Source organism: Fundulus heteroclitus, chromosome 19 (genome assembly GCF_011125445.2).
Source record: "Fundulus heteroclitus isolate FHET01 chromosome 19, MU-UCD_Fhet_4.1, whole genome shotgun sequence".
Classification (NCBI taxonomy): domain Eukaryota; kingdom Metazoa; phylum Chordata; class Actinopteri; order Cyprinodontiformes; family Fundulidae; genus Fundulus; species Fundulus heteroclitus.
The window spans coordinates 16,286,213-16,306,915 of NC_046379.1; the positions used below are offsets into that span (position 1 = coordinate 16,286,213).

Genomic DNA, 20,703 nt, shown 5'->3' on the forward strand with positions numbered 1-20,703 from the left:
TCGTTTTGTTTTTACCTACATTGGTAGAGCGCTCAGTAACCCGCGACATTGCTGATTAACCGTTTATGATTCTTTGACAAATATATATCATAAAAATATGATTTCCAATGATCAGTGCCCACTTATAAAAATTCTACAAACACGTCTGCACGGCCGTCGTCAGACGAGGTGGCCGAGTGGTTAAGGCGATGGACTGCTAATCCATTGTGCTCTGCACGCGTGGGTTCGAATCCCATCCTCGTCGATCTGTTTTCCTCTCGTTTTAAATTGCACCGGCCTGAAGTCCTACCACATTACAAAATGTCCGAACAAGTCCGAACCAACTTCAAACGAGACCCGAACAAGGTCCGAACACATTCCTAACGAGATCAAGGAGCAAGAGAACAAGCGAAGATGCAAGTGATATTGCTACTGCACAGGTTCGAATCTTGCAAGAGACATGAACATTAACGTGATAATAAAGCCTTCACTAAGTGCAGAACTGTGTGCAAACAATGTTGAGAAGATACAAGAGTAGATACAAATTTATATAATGTACGTTTTCCTCCTTTTTTCTTATTTTCTTTTCCCCTCTTTCTTTTGCCCCATTTTAATTGAACCACTCTGCCGCTAAGCAGCTACGGGTTTGAAGCCCGTACCCGCCAGTTACTGGACGGCTCCGAAGTCCTAAACACATTACAAAAGGTCCGAACGAGGTCCGAACCAACTTCAAACGCGATCCGAACAAGGTCCGAACACATTGAGCATGATATGTTAACTGAAACAAAAATCTGTATTTTCTCTTCTTTCTTATGCACTTCTTGTTACTGTGCACTATTTTATTTTTATATTTGTATCATGTTCGAATAAATAAATGAAATGAAAATAAATAAATGAAATAAAAAAAACATTCCTAACGAGATCAAGGAGTTTCAACCGAGGACCAATCACCGGTCCGAACGAGTGGTCACGTGACGGCGGCCATCTTTACTACCGCATCAACAGAGCGAGAAAAAAGTATGGAATGTTGATTAATACTTATCAAAAAATAAAACAATAAACGATTTAATTTCCCGTCCCGTCAGCATGAAATTTTGCCTTTTTTTTTAAACTTGCTACGTAAAAGTGCTACGTAATATGGCACAATCAGACCAATAATAACTTAATGATTTGTTTATTTACTGTATAAAACTTTGCTGTCTGTCTGTATACACACAAAAATAAAACAATAAACAATTTAATTTCCCGTCCCATCAGCATGATATTTAGCTTTTTTTTTTACTTTCTTAAGTGCTACGTAATATGACACAATCAGACCAATAATAACTTAATGATTTGTTTATTTACTGTATAAAACTTTGCTGTCTGACTGTATACACACAAAATAAGACAATAAAATAAAATTCCCGTCCCATCAGCATGATATTCAGCTTTTTTTTTTACTTTCTTAAGTGCTACGTAATATGACACAATCAGACCAATAATAACTTATTGATTTGTTTATTTACTGTATAAAACTTTGCTGTCTGTATACACACAAAAATAAGACAATAAACATTTTAATTTCCCATCCCATCAGCATGAAATTGAGCTTTTTATTAAACTTTCTAAGTGCTACGTAATATGACACAATCAGACCAATAATAACTTAATGATTTGTTTATTTACTGTATAAAACTTTGCTGTCTGACTGTATACACACAAAATAAGACAATAAAATAAAATTCCCGTCCCATCAGCATGATATTCAGCTTTTTTTTTTTTACTTTCTTAAGTGCTACGTAATATGACACAATCAGACCAATAATAACTTAATGATTTGTTTATTTACTGTATAAAACTTTGCTGTCTGTCTGTATACACACAAAAAATAAGACAATAAACAGTTTAATTCCCCGTCCCATTAGCATGAAATTTAGCTTTTTATTAAACTTTCTAAGTGCTACGTAATGTGAGACAATCAGACCAATAATAACTTATTGATTTGTTTATTTACCATATAAAACTTTGTTGACCGTCTGTCTGTCTGTCTGTCTGTCTGTATACACACATAACTTAGCTCCGCGTTAACCTGTTTTACATATAATGTTTGCAAATGACTAAGACAGGGAAGCCAGACAGTTACTGGATGAACATATGTGCAAAATATGCCCAGGGCCAGTTCAAATTTTCAACTGGCATACGGCCAGGGGCCAAGAAGAGGAAAAAGGCCTTGGAGCAAATTGATGCTTGCCCCCTGCAGAACCGTATGCAGAATGTTAACGATCTGTTTGGGAGAAGCCTTCAGTGCTCGCGTGGATTCCACAAGATAGATGAAACTATTTTTTTCCAGGAGGATGAGGAGTGAGCGTCAAGGGGGGAACCGCCACAGAGGAGGCTCACAAAAGAAAAATATCACTACACCTGCAAGGTGTGTGACCAGGACAAAAGTAAAAGGACTGGTCACACCCAGGTGAAGGGGTGGCGGTATTGTCCTGCCTCAGGATTGACCCAGGATGACTGGAAGAAGAGTTTATAGTTTTACTATTTACATTACTAGCCTCTCTCTTTGTTGGGTGTGTTTCTATCTGTCTGTTATAATAAAGTTTAATACTTTTGTTTGAGCCAAGAACAGCCTTCACGTTTTTATTTAATTTCTTGAACACCATGACAGTGGGTGTCACCTATTAAATGTGATTGTTAAAACTAAAGCCAGAATTACTTGCAAAATCATTTTACATTTATTCATAAAATCCAACATTCTTTGCTCAATTTGGAATTGGTTTTATTCACTTATGCTGCACAGATGTAGTGACTCAAATAATTGAGTTTACAAAAAAGAGTGAAAACATGATGGTGGAGTTATTTATGTTTCCATTTATATACTGTTAACTATTGTAGCTTTAAATGTAGCATGTGACATTTTAATCTATGTGAATATTGATTTGTTTGAGTCAGAAAATATGTTTACTTACAAGAGAATTTGCTTCAAATGCATCATGTGCATTATCACAGGGTTATTACAAGGGTGATTTCCAGGCAACAGAATTCCTGTGGTAAAATGACTACGTTACCCAGAATGCACGCTACAAGGCAAGAGAACAAGCGAAGATGCAAGTGATATTGCCAGTGCACAGGTTTGAATCTTGCAAGAGACATGGAAATTAACGTGATGATAAAGCTTGCAATAAGTGCAGAACTGTGTGCAAACAATGTTGAGAAGATACAAGAGTAGATACAAATTTATATAATGTATGTTTTCCTCCTTTTTTTCTTTTCTTTTTCTCTCTTTCTTTTGCCTCATTTTTGGAAGAGTGGTTAAGGCGATGGACTGCTTATCCATTGTGCTCTGCACGCGTGGGTTTGAATCCCATCCTCGTCGGTCTGTTTTCCTCTCGTTTAAATTGCTCCGGGAACGTGTCATTATGTGAAGTTGTAGGACTGTCAAATCCTAATGTATCGTCATGGTTAAATATGTCAGTAAAACATCAGCAACTATAAAAAGGACAATTCAACCACACCAGAACCTATGGCCCTTCATTGTTTCTAACCAGATATATCTTGCATGGACAACATTAGTTCCTTACCGTCAAACTGTTGGCAGCTTTCTCTGTGCATGTTTGGGTCATTTAACGTGTTCACATCAAACAAGTAAAATAAATAAAGAATAGATTGATTTTCATCCTAAAATTGAAAAGAAAATTATCTTATTTGTAGTAAAAATATGACAGAAAATGGAGGAGCAAAGGAGTTTGTCCTATAACTGGTAGGTTGCTGGCTCAAGCCCAGCTCTGACCGTTTTAGGTGTGTCCTTGTGCAAGACACTTCACCTGCTTTCCCTGCTGCCGGTGGTCAGAGGGCCCCGTCGTGCTGCTTGTATGGGATCTAGCTTCTGTCAGCCTGCCACGGGCCAGCTGCGACTGCAAGTCAGCCTACCACTGTCAGCTTATGATTGTCCTCTTGACTTGATAAAGCACTACTCAAGTACCAACATATGACTTAGTAGATGAATACACAAACAACTTTGAGAAACTTGGTTTTACTTCTTTGGCGTCCATGTACGAAAACTTTGCATATGTAAAAACCTGATTTGTGACAATTCAGTGCCCCCTGTTGGTTTGAGGGGCACCCCAAGCAAGTAGTTGATTTTCAGCACTTTGGAGCACATGTTGAGTACAAAGCGGTTTCTGTGAAGAGCAAAGATATCAGTATTTGGGGATGAATTTTAGGCATATTGATCCGAAGCCCCCAAAAAACACATTTTTTTTTTATTGCCATTGTTGTAATTATCATTAACTCAGTGAAACAAAAATTAAATCACATTCAAAAAGATGAAATTAACACATTTCTAAGTTAAATAGATTTTAAAAGTAAACATTGGAATCTGCCGTTTGTGAGTCATTGTGATGTAAGGAGCTACCATTCTACAAAGGGATTTATGACAAAGCAGCCGGTCCAGAATTCCACTCTCCCCAAGCTGACCTGAATGGAAGCAGCAACCAACTCAGGGTACAGCTTTTTTTTTTGTTGAACATGAATGAAGAGGTCCAGCCTTCAGACAAGCTGAGCAGCGTCTACAACCAATTCCTCCTGGAGGGGAAATTAACTGATGTCGTCATCATAGCTGACAATGAGGAATTTCCAGTTCACAAGGCCATCCTCTGTAACTGCACCCCATATTTCTGGTGAGCTATAAATGAGGTATAAATCTATATTTGTTTTTTTGTTGAGGATGTAAGGGGATAATCAGTTGTCCCAATGAGTAAACTGAAAGGTAATGTTAAAACATAATATTAAAAGGTGCATTTTTAGCAAGTAAAGTGTTGGCTTTTAGACTAAAAGCTTGAGTTTCATGACTATCTCCTGTTTCTCATAAATGTATTTCGCAACATCATTTAAAAATGTATCAAACGTATCAGTCCCCTGAAGCTATTAAACACAGCATTGAAACCCCAAGCCCATTATGGTTTTAAAGTGTTAAATTACCACTTCTCTAACGGTACATGGGGTTTTCATGCAGTGTGTGGCACCACAAACTGGCAGCGCACTGAGTCACAAAGGCTGATAAGGCCTCATTTGACTAAACTTGCTCCTATGGTGCTTTTATGTTAGTTGGGGGCAGCTGGCATCAGGGAGAGGGGAAGAAACAGGGGGTAGGAACACATACTACAAAGTTGTGGATGCTGGTTATGCCCCCACGCGCACACACACACACACACACACACACACACACACACACACACACACACACACACACACAAACAAACACGTAGTGAAATCTAGTAGAAGACTATTTATCAATACACCATCCATACACACAACACTGTGCCACTGTTGTCAACCACTAGGTGGGTTATTTAAATAAACACATTTTGAATAAATTATTACATATGTGACTCCATATGAGTAAAGGAATTATGAAAACATAATGTAAACATCATTATTATGGTACTTAGAGGAGAGCAAGAGAAATGCCCATGTACCCAAGTTGACAAATCAACGCTATTAAATGTATTTTCATATATTTTTTTTAATTCTCAGTATTGTATAGCCAGTGCAATGGTAAGAAATGTTCTACTTAGAACATTGTTCTAGAACAACTTTAGGTATTTTAACTTCCAAACATACTCGAAGTACACTGATGATTAGCCTACCTGCAAATATACTAAAGCAAGTCAACATTTCATATACATAGGCCAGGCAAGTTTATCTATAGTGCTTTTGGAAATGGAAAAACATTACATAGGGAAATATTACATAGGAAAACAGAAACATTACATTAACAAAGGAATAAATGGTAAATGGCGTGTACTTGTATAGCACTTTATCAAGTCCAACAATCCCAAAGCACTTTACACTACTATCAGTTACCCATTCACACCCTGACGGTGGTGAGCAATGTTAATGACCACAGCTGCCCTGGGGCAGACTGTCAGAGGTGAGGCTACCATACAACGGAGCCACCAGACCCTCCGAGACCACCAACAGCAGGCAATTCGGGTGAAGTGTCTCGCCTAAGGACACAACAATTAAGAGAGTTAAAGTAGGGGATTGAACTAGCATCCCTCCAATCGCAGGACAAACTCCCTAACTCCTTTGCCACTGTTGCCCCAATAAGTAAGTCCCTGACTGGCTTCATCACCAACATTCAAAGCTTAGTTGTTTCTATTCATACATTAAAAAAACATGCAGAAAGCATAAACTCATGTTACTTAATTGTCTCTAATAATAAGAAGAAATAAACTGGCTAACTCCTTGGGGTTTCCGATCTAAGTAATTTTGTCCAACTAGAACAACTTCATTTGTTTCATTATTTCACTAGAACAAGCTTTATCACTGACATTTAAAGCTTAGTTGTTTGTATTGGCTGTAAATGTTAGTGCTATTATACATAGTGCATTTAATTTCCAATAGTGTTAATTTTCTTCTGGAAATAACTTTGGAAATTCAATTCAATTCACTTTTATTTATATAACGCCAATTCATGAAACATGTCATCTCAAGGCACTGTACAAAGTCAAATTCAATCACATTATACAGATTGGTAAAAAAAATTCCTACATAAGGGAACCAGTTGAGTGCTTCAAAGTCCCGACAAGCAGCATTCACTCCTGGAGAAGCGTAGAGCCACAGGGAGAGTTGTCTGCATTGTCCATGGCTTTGCACCAATCCCTCATACTGAGCAAGCATGAAGCGACAGCGGAAAGAAAAACTCCCCATTAACGGGAAGGAAAACCTCCAGCAGAACCAGGCTCAGTATGAACGGTCATCTGCCTCGACCGACTGGAGGTTAGAGAAGACAGAGCAGAGACACAACAAGAGAGACAAACAAGCACAGAAGCACACATTGATCCAGTAATCTGTTCTACATTAGATGGTAATAGCGGGTGATCTGTCTTCCCTGGATGATGTCACAGTTAACAGAACGTCAGATCAGGTGTACCTACTATGAAGAAAAAGAGAGAGAGAGCAAAACGTTAAAAGCTGAAATGACAACAGTCATTTCAATGCAATGCAATGCAAAACTGGAGAACAGTAGAACTCAGTACAGGGAGAAAATAGGCCATGATGTCCTCCAGTAGCCTAAGCCTATAGCAGCATAACTATAGATGTAGCTCAGGGTAACCTAAGCCACTCTAACTATAAGCTTTGTCAAAAAGGAAAGTTTTAAGATTAGTCTTAAAAGTAGACGGGGTGTCTGCTTCACGGACCAAAACTGGGAGTTGGTTCCACAGGAGAGGAGCCTGATAGCTAAAGGATCTGCCTCCCATTCTACTTTTAGAGACTCTAGGAACCACCAGCAGACCTGCAGTCTGAGAGCAAAGTGCTCTGTTAGGAACATACGGGGTAATCAGAGCTCTAATATATGATGGAGCTTGATTATTAAGGGATTTATACGTTAAGAAGAATTTTAAATTATATTCTTGATTTAACAGGAAGCCAATGGATGGAAGCTAAATAGCTTTCTTTTTGCTGTATCGCTATAATAATAAAAATAAGAATAATTAACCGTGTTTGAACCCTTTAAGCTATATATTTCAGTGAGTATTATGCTATTAGAGTATGTTAATCAAGAAGATATTTACATATGGGCGTATACTTGCCAGCACAGGTCCCTACATTTCTAAATCTGGTCCCTTTTTAGGCGCTAGAAAGTCTTAAAATAGGGCTATGGACAATACATGTTTTGTGCAAATTCTACATCATCCAGGGCAGTCTTAAGAGCTTATAGATTTTTTTCTAGGTATTTTTTCTAGATATCTTGTTTTCATTTAAGCTCCCATCCAAAGAGCTACTTCAGTTCTGAATATAGGTTGGAAGTACACCAAACATATTCTTACCCTTGGAAAGTTAATATTCAATAAAATACTCATTCACAAGAAGTTTGTTTCTGATAGGAAATGACACAGAGCTTCTCCCAGAGATTAAAATAAATAACGTAAAAGGAGTATACATTCGAACTGTATTTTTTTAATTGTATAAAAAATGTCCTGCAAAAAGTATTTTTATTCTCAATAATCACTGGACAAATCTTTAATCAGCATTACATCAGTGAAATCCTTCCTATATTTATATGCTGATTTATCTTTGTGATGAGCTCCAGGTCTTTGAGGTTGGAAGGCCTCTTTGCCATCACCCTAATCTTTCGCTCCATCCATGGTTTCTCAAAAGATTCAAGTCAGGCATTTAGTCTTGCCTTCATAAGACATTACCTTTGAAGAAACCTGTTGGCAAAATTAAAAGATAACTTTAAACCAATACCTGCCAAGGGTATGAAAAATATCAGGCTCAAGCATATTGTTTAACTGCAGTTTATGCAGAACTGTGGGTGGGTCTGTCACATAAAATCATTACAAAATACATTGAGGTTTGCTGCTGTAACGTGACATTACATGAAAAAGTTCAAGGGTGTGAATGCTCTTGCAAGTCAATATCCTAATTTGCACATGTCGACACTTACCAAATCGTTAACAAGGGAGCCCGTCGGTTCTTGTCTTGACGACAGTTGTGCCCCTTTTCAAGCGGATTCGCTGTCAAAAACCTTGTTTATCAAAACTTTCTCATGGCATCTTTTTCATTCAAGTAGGGTGGTTTTAAAGGTAAACTGAATTAGACTGTTACTGTATCTGAGTTAAGCTGTGCCAACACTTGTGTTAACTGAAGGAATTACTGTAAGAGAGAAGAAGGCATGCTCACCATAATCGGCTTTTTATTTTTTATTTTTTACTTTATGTTATGAATGAAGGAGTGAAAAATATGATGTAAATGCCGTGCTCTCTCCTCAGCGCTCTCTTCGCCCGGTGGTCCAGCCCAGACCAAAATGTTTTTCACATACCAGGAATATCGTCTAAAATGATGAGGCTCATCCTGGACTATGCATACACCAACTCTCTCACCATCACTGAGGATAATGTGTGGGACCTTCTTGAAGCAACAGATCAGCTGAACATACAGGAAGTTGTGCATGTCTGCTACATGTTCCTCGAGGGTCTAATGAGGCCAGAGAACTGCATCCAAATCTGGAGGTACGCGACGGCCTACTCACAACCGGAGCTGCGCAGCAAAGCCTTTTCCTACATCTTGAGGCACTTTGAGGAGCTTGTTCGGTGTAATGAGTTCCTGGAGCTGTCTGCAGACGAGCTCGCTGAAATCATCGAAAAAGACAACCTGACTGTGAGAAAGGAAAGCGAGGTGTATGAGGCCATTTTGAGGTGGACTTCTCATGCTCTGCAAGAGCGAGAGGCACACTTCCCAGCTCTCTTGGCTAAGGTGCAGTAACTAGATTCAGTTTAAATATTCACATATTCAGTATTTCTTTGGTAATATTATCCTGGCTATGCTGTGTAGCTACAGTTGGGGTTATTTTCAGGCTACTTTGCAGGATTGAATTTTTTAATCAGCATCTTGAGGGATTTTCTTTAAAAGTAGAGGAAGGCATCGTTACTCTAAGACTTTACAACCACTCAAAGGCAAAGAGAAAATAAGCATTTACATTGCATCAGATAGGCAAGGGCTGGGGGATGAATGTTGGGAAGTTCTTATGTTTATCACTCTGATAATGGAAAAAAAATACTTTAATTTAGTACCTCTATAATTGTCCAGTGGAATGAGCTACATTATACAGCTGGGGGTGTCAAGAAACGCATTAAATTAAAACCAGTTTTACTACTTCAAATGATATCCGCATCACTATTAAATTTACCAAGTTTAGTTCATTATCTTTATTTTATATAATTTACTGCATAGTTTAAATTACACCCAGTTTTGACAGAACAGTAATAGTAACCAATTTTAAATCATATGTTATCAAAGAAGGTATACAAAACATCCTCCAAGATGGTTAATTGAAGCACGGCTGGTATGAAACTCTTCTTGACAGATTGCTCCTTATGTACCTGAAAAATGTGAAAAAGAATTATTAAAAACTGCAAAATAATTAATTTTAGGGGTTAAATGAACAGCAGTCCAATCCAATCTAACTTGATTTATAATTCCCTTTCAACAAACCAGCACAGAACTAAAGTGCTTTAAAATGTAACAGTAATCAATAACATATGGCCAAACTGAAAGCACATAAAAACACACAAGTAGCACCCCCATATTAGAGCAATATAAAAAAAAACATGAAATTAACAAAAAAAAGATGGCTCTCTTATTTCCATGGGCAGCTTGTTTCACAATCTGGGAGCTGCTTCAGCAAAACCACCGTGTCCTCTAGGTTTATGCTCAGTCCCAGTTACACTCACGTCCGGCGCATCAGCTGACCTGAGACAGCAGGTGGGTGCATGGCTGCAACAGCTCAGAGATATATGATAGAGCAAGACCATGGAGGACTTTAAAAGCAAATGTAATCATTTTAAATTGAATCCTAAAAGGAATGGGCAGCCAGCGACGTGAAGCTAAACTTTGGGAAACGTGCTTAAACTTCTGAGCGGCAGTTTTTTTGCCCCTTCTGATGGATGAAGCACCGACTCTTACACAGACTGCATTTCAGTAATCCAGCCGAGTGGTAACACTGATAAATTATAAAAAAGGTCCAATTATCTTTTACGATTAGATGCACTTCAGCCATTTGGTGCATTGAGGCGCACCAAATGTGTGTTCCCCTTTAAAACACAGACCTTGATATCAGGGAGTTTTTTAGACTAAGTAACGTGCTGACAGCAACCGGACGGCACTTTGTGGGTCAGACTGTACTTAAGAAAGAACTATTTTGGCATCTTATGGTACTCTATTTAGCATTTAGTAGGTATTCATGGATTCAGAGTCCATTTGAAAGACAGATTAGCACAGTGGTTCATGCACATATGCAGAAACGTATACGTTTTCCAAGTACCACTACAGGCGTCTCATGATGATAGCGCAAAAGGATTTGTACTTTTTCAGAAACTATGTGCATTTTACCCATAAATTGAAATGTATATTTGCCCTTTTGATTATTTTTCATTCATTAAGTTTTCACACGCATACATACAAATACTTTTTGATACAATTGGATCATCAATAAAAAATATTTCTAAAGACACATAACAGGTATTAAACAGGTTTAATTTATTATTTTCAGTTTATCAGATACTATAGTTTTACCTGCGTTACTGACAAAAAGAAACGCAGCCAGATAAATTATATTTATACATTTTGTCTTGTTCTCTCTGTGCAGGTCCGGCTGGCCCTCTTGAATATAGAGTATATCAGAGACAACTTGCTGCCTCATCCGCTGGTGAAAAAACAGTGCCTGTCTCTTCTCTCTGAAGCCATGGGAACCATCAGTCAACTTTTATTATTTCGGCCCCATTTGGCCGGCGTCTGTAACCCCTTCGGTCGCCCTCGTCTGCCGAATGCCATCCTATTAGCCATCGGTGGGTGGAGTGGCGGAGATCCAACAAATGCCATTGAGGCGTATGATGTCCGCTTTGACCGCTGGACCAACGTGACGAAGAACCTCGAGCGCCCTTGTGCCTATCACGGCACCGCATTCCTCAACGGCTACGTTTACTGCATTGGTGGTTTCAACAGGGTGGAGCATTTCAACAGTGTTCGCAAATTTGACCCCGTCACCTACACCTGGCATGAAGTGGCTCCCATGTACCACCGGCGCTGCTACGTCAGCGTGACTGTGCTAAATGGTTGTATTTATGCCATGGGAGGTTATAACGGACACACACGACTCAGCACGGCAGAGTGCTATCAGCCGGAGACGAACCAGTGGAATTTGATTGCTCCAATGCACGAGCAAAGAAGTGATGCAAGCTGTACCACCCTCAACAATAAGGTGGGTGTTGTAAAAATAGAATCAAACTAAGTATAGTGCTGTCTTCAAAACCCCGCTGTATTAAAAGCCAGCAAGAACAAATCGACCATCAAGTATATTTAGTTCAAACTGAATAGTTTGAATAGTAAACAAAAAGTGAAATTGAAACATAATGATGATATTTGCTGAACTTTGGGTTGTCACATTTATCGTGAGTTAGTGAGAAACAAACATGTTAATTTATGTTAAATAGCTGCTGCATCAGAATGACTTGGATGAGCTGTATGTGTTTTTTCAGAGTCAAATATTTACTCAGACTGTAGTTATTACAAACGATTAAATGTGACAGATTAATATAGGGAGTTCCTCTTTTAAACTGTTCAATAACTTTTTTTAAGTTCAAAATGTGTAAGATTTCAAAAGCTTAAAAAAAATTACGTTTACCTAGAATGGCCAACTTCCCATTGATATTAGGACATACTTTCAAAAGGCTGTTTTCTTTTATGGACAGTTTTACTAGTAAAAAATGTCAAATGATTACATTATACCATGAATGAAGCTTAGTATTTTGCATATTTCTACTTTCTTATTTCTTTCTACTGAGGTCTTCCTCTTCTTCTCATAAACATGTACACGGTTTGCTTCTTGCAACTCTCAACCATGTTCAAAGTATACAGCGAGAGCAGTGGAGCTACAACGAACGGCTAACACCGAAGCTAACCGCTAAGCTAACCTCTAAACTAACCTCTTCTGTGCGAAGAGCAGGGATTGGTCAGAGTTTTCACAGGCCTGCAGCTCTCACAGAAATTGAAAAAAAACTCCCTTTTTCCGAATACATAATGTATTAACTACTTTTAGAACAGAAGGACCATTTTACCCAGTATGACAAAAAGTGTTTCTGAACAGGATTACCAACTATAACTTTAATATTTGTTTTTCTAATATTTGTTTATTCTAATGTATTCATTATCCATCCATCCATCCATCCATCCATCCACCCATCCATCCATCCATCCATCCAGTTATTGTGTAGTTTCAAAATCTCAACAGAAAGATAAGTATCTTTACACTTGTGGCAGCAATAGTTCAGTCAGAATGTGTGCAGTTTACACTGAAGTGCTGGTGGTTCCTTTTAAAAAACGTTTAAAAACTGTAGGAGTGAAAGACAGCACTGATGAATATTATTGTTGTAATAAAAAGTATCATGTGACATCCAAAATGCTAAACTGAGTTACTCCCCTTTCAGTTTTTTTAAAAAGTTATTGAACAAGTAAAAAGTAAATGTTAAAATTGTTAAAACAAGTGTTGCGCTGATGCCATTTTTTTGGCACCGATACAATACCCGATACCTGGCTTTGCAGTATTGGCCAATACCGATACCATACCGATAACATCTGTTTGAAATTGATGTGTGTGTGTATATATGAAAAACTGCATACTACTTACGGTAGTAGAACTTTTTATTGCCTACCTGGAATGGATGACAATAGTTGAAAAAACGTTTGGCTCTCAAAAGGCCAAAATAGTGCAATATTCATGAAATTATAACATGTATAATAGTAGTGCAACAGTAAGACAGTAAAATTACATTAATAATTGAATAATCTCTTTTAAACCTGGAGTTTTGGCTCTCAAATACCAAAATAGTGCAACTTTCATGAACTTATATAACATGTATAACGGGAGTCGGGAGAGAGAATGCTGCATTTAAGTGACATATAAACATCAAAATGGTATCGGTGCGCTATTTGTTGGTACTCGCCGATACCGATACCACCATTTTAGTGCTGGATCGGGGCCCCGTCCGATACCGGTATCAGTGCAACACTAGTTAAAGGTAAAAAAAAAATCATAATTACTTTATGCTGTTTAAAATATCCCAAATCCCAAACAACCTCTGCTAGCAACAGTTAAACGAATACTTTTCCCTATTTTTATTTCCCAGATTTACATTTGTGGGGGATTCAATGGAATGGAGTGCCTCCAGACAGCTGAATATTACACCCCAGAGACCAATCAGTGGACAATGATCACCCCCATGAACAGCCGGCGGAGTGGAATAGGAGTCATTGCTTGTGCAGGTCATATTTTTGCAGTGAGTATAGGAAACAATGCTTAAACACAGGCTAGGTATAGGAACGTCATGAGGGTGTACATCAGTAGCTTACCACTTAGAGAGGAGTGTGCAGAGCAATGAGCTTGATGTTATACTCAGACATTTGTTCTGTTCACACATAACTAGTACTTAAATTAACTAGTGGTGTTTTGGCTACAGTTAGCTTCCTATTTGAGATCTATGAAAACTATTTAAGGGACCTTGGCGTTCTGATCCTCGGCTGCAGAAGCTGGCTCTGGTGAGACTTGGACTCCGCGAAGGTTGCCCTTTGTCACCGATTCTGTTCATAACTTTTATGGACAGAATTTCTAGGCACAGCCAAGGTGTTGAGGGGATGGACGTTTTTCCACTCTGGAGTTGCCCCTGGTGAGAGGCGCCAAGCTGGGGTGGGCATACTTGTTGCCCCTCATCTCGGTGCCTGCACGTTGGGGTTCACCCCGGTGAACAAGAGGGTGGCCTCCCTCCGCATTTGTGTGGGGGGATGGGTTCTGACTGTTGTTTGTGCTTATGCGCCAAACAGCAGTTCTCCAGTACCCCCTCCAAGGACCCTTTTTGGAGTCCTTGGAGGGGGTACTGGAGAGTGCCCCTCCTGGGGACTCCCTCATTTTGCTGAGGGGAAGATGGAGCGGGACATCGTCAGGCGGATTGGTGCAGCGTCTGCTGTGAAGCTGGCGCTGCACCGATCCGTTGTGGCAAAGCTTAATACTTTAAACGTGAATTTCAGAATCTTCAAATGTAAATCAATGAATTTGTATATTTGTATACTAAAACATTTTATTCTATTGGGTATTTTAAAGTAATTATAAACTTGTCAAATGCAATAAAAATGTACAAAATGAATGTAGCTGTAGCTAAAATAGACATAAATAATTATGATTTTTTTTTTCTTTGTGGTCCATTGCCAGGACTTTTCTCTCAGTGTCTGTTTTTTGTTGTTTCCTTCCTTATAAACAACATCCTCCATATTTATCGGTACCCCTGGTGAAGATGTGCAAAAAGCCGATAGATAGCTAGCTAGCTAGATAGATAGATAGATAGATAGATAGATAGATAGATAGATAGATAGATAGATAGATAGATAGATAGATAGATAGATAGATAGATAGATAGATAGATAGATAGATAGATAGATAGATAGATAGATAGATAGATAGATAGATAGATAGATAGATAGATAGATAGATAGATAGATAGATAGATAGATAGATAGATAGATAGATAGATAGATAGATAGATAGATAGATAGGCTGCTGCTTTTTAAAAATGTTGTTGGTTAATTTCTCTTGAAGGTTTATTGAGGGACTCACTTGTCTGAACACCTGAACCAGCACCATGTCCTCCTCTCAAACAGGTTGGTGGCTTCGACGGCAACCGGCGTCTGCGCACTGCTGAGGCCTTCAACCCTGAGACCGATCTCTGGATGAATGTGGCCCCCATGATCACCACCCGCAGCAACTTTGGCATTGAAGTGCTTGAAAATCGGCTCTTTGTTGTTGGGGGCTTCAACGGCTACACCACCTGCTATAACGTTGAGTGTTACGACACTACAGCAGATGAGTGGTCAGAGGTCTGCGACATGGAGGTCTTCCGTAGCGCCTTGAGCTGCTGTGTGATATCAGGACTCCCAAACATGGTCGATTACATGGTCCCTCGTGATGCCCTGCCGCTGCTGCCTGTAGAGGAGGAGGAGGAGGAAATGGAGTCAGGTGATTCCTCCTAAAAAACAGTAAACCGAGGCATCCTTTTCAGCGCCATCGTCCAAGACAGGCACAACTACAACATCACATGATTAATAAATCATTCATAGCATCCAGCTACTGCTGAGCAGGCCTTTTGTTTTCTTTTTTACATATACATTGGTAAAAGAATGTCTATTTTAAAAGGTCTTTAAAGCAGGCTGTAAGAGTCAAAGTTGAGTTGAACACTGAGTAAACACTTGAGTGGTAGGCATGTTGATGTGGGCGTGCATCTAGCAAGGAATAAATGGTGTTCTTGCATGCACAGGGTTGTTTTTTAATGGATGAGGAAGTGGGGTGCGCAGAGGGTCATCATAATTTCTGTTGACCATGTTACATCGTGTTTGTGCTGTGAACATGATGCCTACTTAGACCTGGTCAGTCTGTGTCTGTCAGTGATTAATGATCTGGATGGAAATTGCTGATCCCGAAGTGTCCTGAGGTTTAATTGAAGCACACGTTCTGACAGATAGATCCCCCGAGTTCAGCTCACGGTGGCCCTCAATTGTACCATTAAATTCACCGCAAGAATACTGGTTATTATATCTTGAATTTGTTTGTTAACTCATAACTAAAAGGAATAAATACAGAAGTTAGAAAAACAGTAAAAAAAAAAAATTGTTCTTAAATTTGTTTTGAAGCTGAGCACCATGTGACAGTACTGGCAAAAGCTTAAACAGACTAACTATCATTTACAGCTGAACGGTGGTTTGAAAAAGAGAGGCCTCACCATGTTATGAATTAGTTAATAATTGTTTGTAAAAATATTATAACTATCGTTTTAATCCATTTCAGACACATTATTATTTATAGTTTGCATCCTTCTGATGCTCAAAAAGCCTAATTAATATTTTAACTTTTGATTCATGTAAACTTGAGAGTGAACAGAATCTGAGCTGACGCTTAATTTTTATGTCAGTTCATTCAATTTACCTTTATGTAGAATGGAAAAATGAGAACTCTGAATCCCCGTTTAAAGGTACTGATCAGATGATCAAGATGAAGCTTTTCACTTTGCCTCTTATGTTTTATCTTAAATATTTTACAAAATAATCTGATTGTTTACTAGTAATGTTACTAAATAGGATAACACATGAAATTAAAACCCAAAGAACAAATTTTTTGCCCCCATTAAATATTCTTCATAAAAAAAGTGAATGAAATAATTTGATTTGGTCTTTATTGGTGGTGAAGGACAGGGCTGCTTAAAATGTTATTTGTCAGGAACATCTCCATCTTTGTGTTTATAAGATGTGGAACATGTTGCAGCTCAGCTTTTTTATGTTTAGGTTCTGATTTTCTTAGGCTAACGTAATAAAAATAAAGCAAAGTTGCCCAGTAATGCTGCTGTAGATAATTTAGCTGCCGTGTAACTTTATTTAAAAAAGCCATAATGGCTAGAGGTTCTGTACACAGAATGAAAATATACTGTACATCACATGTCTAACATATACATGCATCATCATAAATCTTTTAATAAGATGTGCAGAAGGCTTTACAATTCTCTCTTAACTTGACAGGGCCATATCATTTTAACTTATCATTGGTGATCACAACAGAATGCAGCTTCTAGTTTTTCCTTTGTCTGTGTAAAACGATTTGATTGACAAGACTTCCTTGATTTACAAAGAACAATGGCAAAATCCAAGGAGCTCATTAAAGATCCAAAGCTATGACTTCTAGATTTACATCAGTTGCAAACATTTTTGAAATCCTTTCTAAACAGCTGCAGATTTTATATTTGGTTGATGAAGTCTTGAGGAGAAACCAAACTGGTAACATTAGAAGGATGTTCACAACCAATCCAGGAACCACCTAGAAGCCAATCACAACTGCTGGAGCATCAGAGTCACAATGAAGCAAGTTTTTAGAATTTTTGTACTTTAATAAATCTGAAAAATTTAAGGGAGGCAAACGTAAACAATTTATAATGGTCCACAGATTTAAACAGGACTATATGTACATATTTGAATCCCTGTGTATGATTTTAGCCTTTGTGGCTCCACAGCAAATTAAGATTTGAGTACAAAGATTTTTTTAGAAAAACACAATTGTAATGCTATGTGTTACAATTCAACTTCGGTTTGTTGTAACACTCAATATATTCAGGTAAGTTTTCCTGACCAATTGTATATTTGTTAAACCTCACCTCAGCTCATGTGTGACCACATTGTTCATTTCTGATTCCTCAACTGTCATATTAAAACCAGTTGTCCAATTATATAACTGTGTGCCAGAAACATCTATAAATAAATACAAGTGAATATAGAATGAGTCATGCAATTCATGTACAATAATACAAAGGTCCCTATTGCAGTGTATTAGTCTATCTGTTTGCATTATTACCATAGAGTGAAAATCTCAAGAGATACTTTTACGGTGTTCTCATCTGTACATACAGATCTGCTGCATTTTATCAACTGTTTTACAGCAAAACCAGGAACAAAAGGGAAAACAAAGCAGTGAAAATTGGAAACATATTCAGAAGCTGATTTCAAGATGTGTCCTGGAAAAACTGTAGATGAGCCTTAATGTTCTTTTTGCTCAGCAGTGGTTTTAATCTTGGAGCGCTACCAATTCATGCCTCCATAGGAAAGAGACTGGGCCATTATTGCTCAGTCTCTTTCTTATGGTGGAGGCATGAATGCTGACCTTAAATCAAACAAGTGAGGTCTGCAGTACTTTGGATGTTGTTGTGGGGTCTTCTGTGACCTACTGGACGAGTCATTGCTGCGCTTCTGGAGTAATTTTGGTCGGCCGGCCACTCCTGGACTGTTCCACGTTTTCTCCATTTGTGGATAACGGCTTTCACTGTGGTTCCCTAGTCCCAAAGCATTAAGAATGGCTTTGTAACCCTTACCGGATGGATAAATTTGAATTACTTTCTTTTTCATTTATTCCTGAATTTATTTGTATCTTTGCATGATGTCTAGCTTTGGAGGGTCTTTGAGAAAACGTCTGGCAGTAATCAAGCCAGGGTGTGGCTAGAGAAGGTGAACTCAGGTGTAATGAACCACAGTTAAGTTTTAACCGGTGCAATCACTTTGTCACATCCGGCCATATAGGTTTGGATTTATTTTCCTCCCTTAATAATAGAAACTTTCATTTGAAAACTGAATTTTGTGTTTACTTGTTTTGTGTAATTCTTGTCTTACTCTTGTTTTGTCCAATATTTAAACTTGTTCGATGTTCTGAACAACTTAATTGTGACAAATATGCAAAAAAAATGTGGTACACTTTTTCGTACCACAGTAACTAATGGTACATTTGGAATTGCTATGATTTACTTATTTTTAATATCACAACTTTAAACAACCCAGAGCTTTAGGTGATTATTGTCAGAACTGTGGACCTAATTAGCTGATCAGACTCACCTGTTGATGTTAATTCCCAGCTGTATTTAAGTTCGGTCTGTTTGTTTCCTCGTCGTCGGATCGTTCTGTTTCTCCTCCTGTTTTGAAGCCTGTTCCCGAGCCGGTCGTGAATCCTAGAGTTAGTTACCTCTAGTAACGTTTCATTTTCACCATGCTCCTGCCTCCGCCTCGTTGCAGCCTTTTCCCCCGGTTTATTGAGCAAGGGTGTGCGTCTGTACGTAGTTGCGCTGACGTCGCGGTGCCGCGAGTGCAGAAAAAAAATCTTCTTTTTTGAGTAGTTTGAGATTAGATGGAAAACGGTATAAACAAATATTTTGCTTTTATACCACACAGAGCTATCGACGTCGGTTTTTTTTTTTTTCAAATGACATCACAAACTTTTGAACCAATAGTAATACGGATTCAAAATTCAATGGAAGACAACCGTTTAGCATGTCCACACTGACAGTGTTAGACACAAAAGCAGGATTTTAACAAATGGGAACTAATTTTGACTTAAAAGTAACGCCACAGGCTGTACAGACACTGTTTGCTTCGCCTACGACTAAACCACTGCCATTTAACCAGGCGCATGTCACAACCCAAACCATTTAGCAAAATATTAACTGCCAACCTCTTGCCATATTTCTAACAGATTGGAAAAGCCCCAAGTTGAAGTCTGTGCGAATTGTCATTCTTATCAAGTCAAACAGTACACCTGGCTCAGCTGGTCTAGCTTTGACACATCTTGTGTCAAATCGGTTATGGAATAAAACGGAGTTTGGTTTATTTCATTAATTATGGCAGCTTTCAAACGTTGAGACAGTATTTAAATAATCTCATCCTGAATCTGGTGACTTATATATTTCACTGACCCCTCTAGTCGGTTAATTAGCTCTTTCAAAACAGGGTTGTGGCGAGCTAATAACTCGATTATTGACAAAAAGTTACCAGCATTTTCCTGACCTAGAACTTCCCTGTGCTCCCTGAATGCCAGATTGCATGAGACCAGAGTAAGAGTGACATTTAAAATGCGCTCCAGGACCTGTCTCCAAAACAAGGCTTCAATATGCACGTTCCTCTCCATTCCAGCGTCTATTGTGCTTTTGATTTTACACTGCTCATGGACAATGCATGCACCAAGATGTATTTGCGTGGATTCGTGGTTCTCAACTTTGGTAGAAAGATGTTCCAGTCTCTTATTCCATTTACCCATGCGTTATTGTAGTACACGGCATTTCGGTTGGCAAAAAGCCAGCAAGGCTCATAGTAACAGCAGTCTAATTTGGGGGAATAGCACATACGCTACAGGAAAGTTTCATCCTAGCTTTAGTGGTAGAGGTTTAATAACTTTCCAAAAAACACTGATTGTCATTATCAGTGGGACCTTTGGGTCTGCATGGACCCATCTTCAGGATGTGTCTTTTAATGTTAGCATCCTAGATGTTTTCAACAAAATTGGGTCGATCAGTTGGAAAACATTCCAGATTTTCATCATCCCTCTCCTGCCTGTCATCTGTCGCTTGATGAGACCTGCAGCTGCTTTCATTTTCAGTGTCCAGCACGGGTGAGGAGGGGGGCTGCTGCTCAGGCACCAGGTCTGGCTCTACACTGGAGCAGATAGCAACTGCTGATTCCCTGACATCATCACCGCTATACCCCAGAGAGGGAGAAACGGAGATATACCTGGGTTACTACAATTTACAGTCACCAACAGTCTACAACAAACTCATACATTATAAATAGTGATTGTTAGTTTGGCTACGTGTAATCAACTTGCCTCCCTGG

The 20,703-nt window shown here is 38.7% G+C and overlaps 1 protein-coding gene, 1 long non-coding RNA gene and 1 other non-coding gene across 3 annotated transcripts; 2 read left to right on the top strand and 1 right to left on the bottom strand.

Moving 5' to 3' along the window:
- The first annotated feature begins 162 nt into the window (after positions 1–162).
- Positions 163–244, top strand: trnas-gcu. The gene has a single exon. It is a non-coding gene; the product is annotated as a tRNA-Ser (tRNA).
- Positions 245–4,300: 4,056 nt separating this feature from the next.
- LOC110368266 (kelch-like protein 10) lies at positions 4,301–15,656 on the top strand. Its single transcript, XM_036151151.1, has 5 exons — positions 4,301–4,643; positions 8,745–9,228; positions 11,120–11,731; positions 13,656–13,805; positions 15,178–15,656. Exons 1-5 carry the CDS (start codon positions 4,492–4,494, stop codon positions 15,544–15,546), a joined length of 1,767 nt encoding a protein of 588 aa, XP_036007044.1. The 5' UTR covers positions 4,301–4,491; the 3' UTR covers positions 15,547–15,656.
- LOC118567075 lies at positions 9,566–19,105 on the bottom strand. The gene is made up of 3 exons (XR_004933458.1): positions 18,937–19,105; positions 15,134–15,499; positions 9,566–9,854 (listed from the first exon to the last, which is right to left on the bottom strand). It is a non-coding gene; the product is annotated as an uncharacterized LOC118567075 (long non-coding RNA).
- Between the last annotated feature and the right edge of the window lie 1,598 nt (positions 19,106–20,703).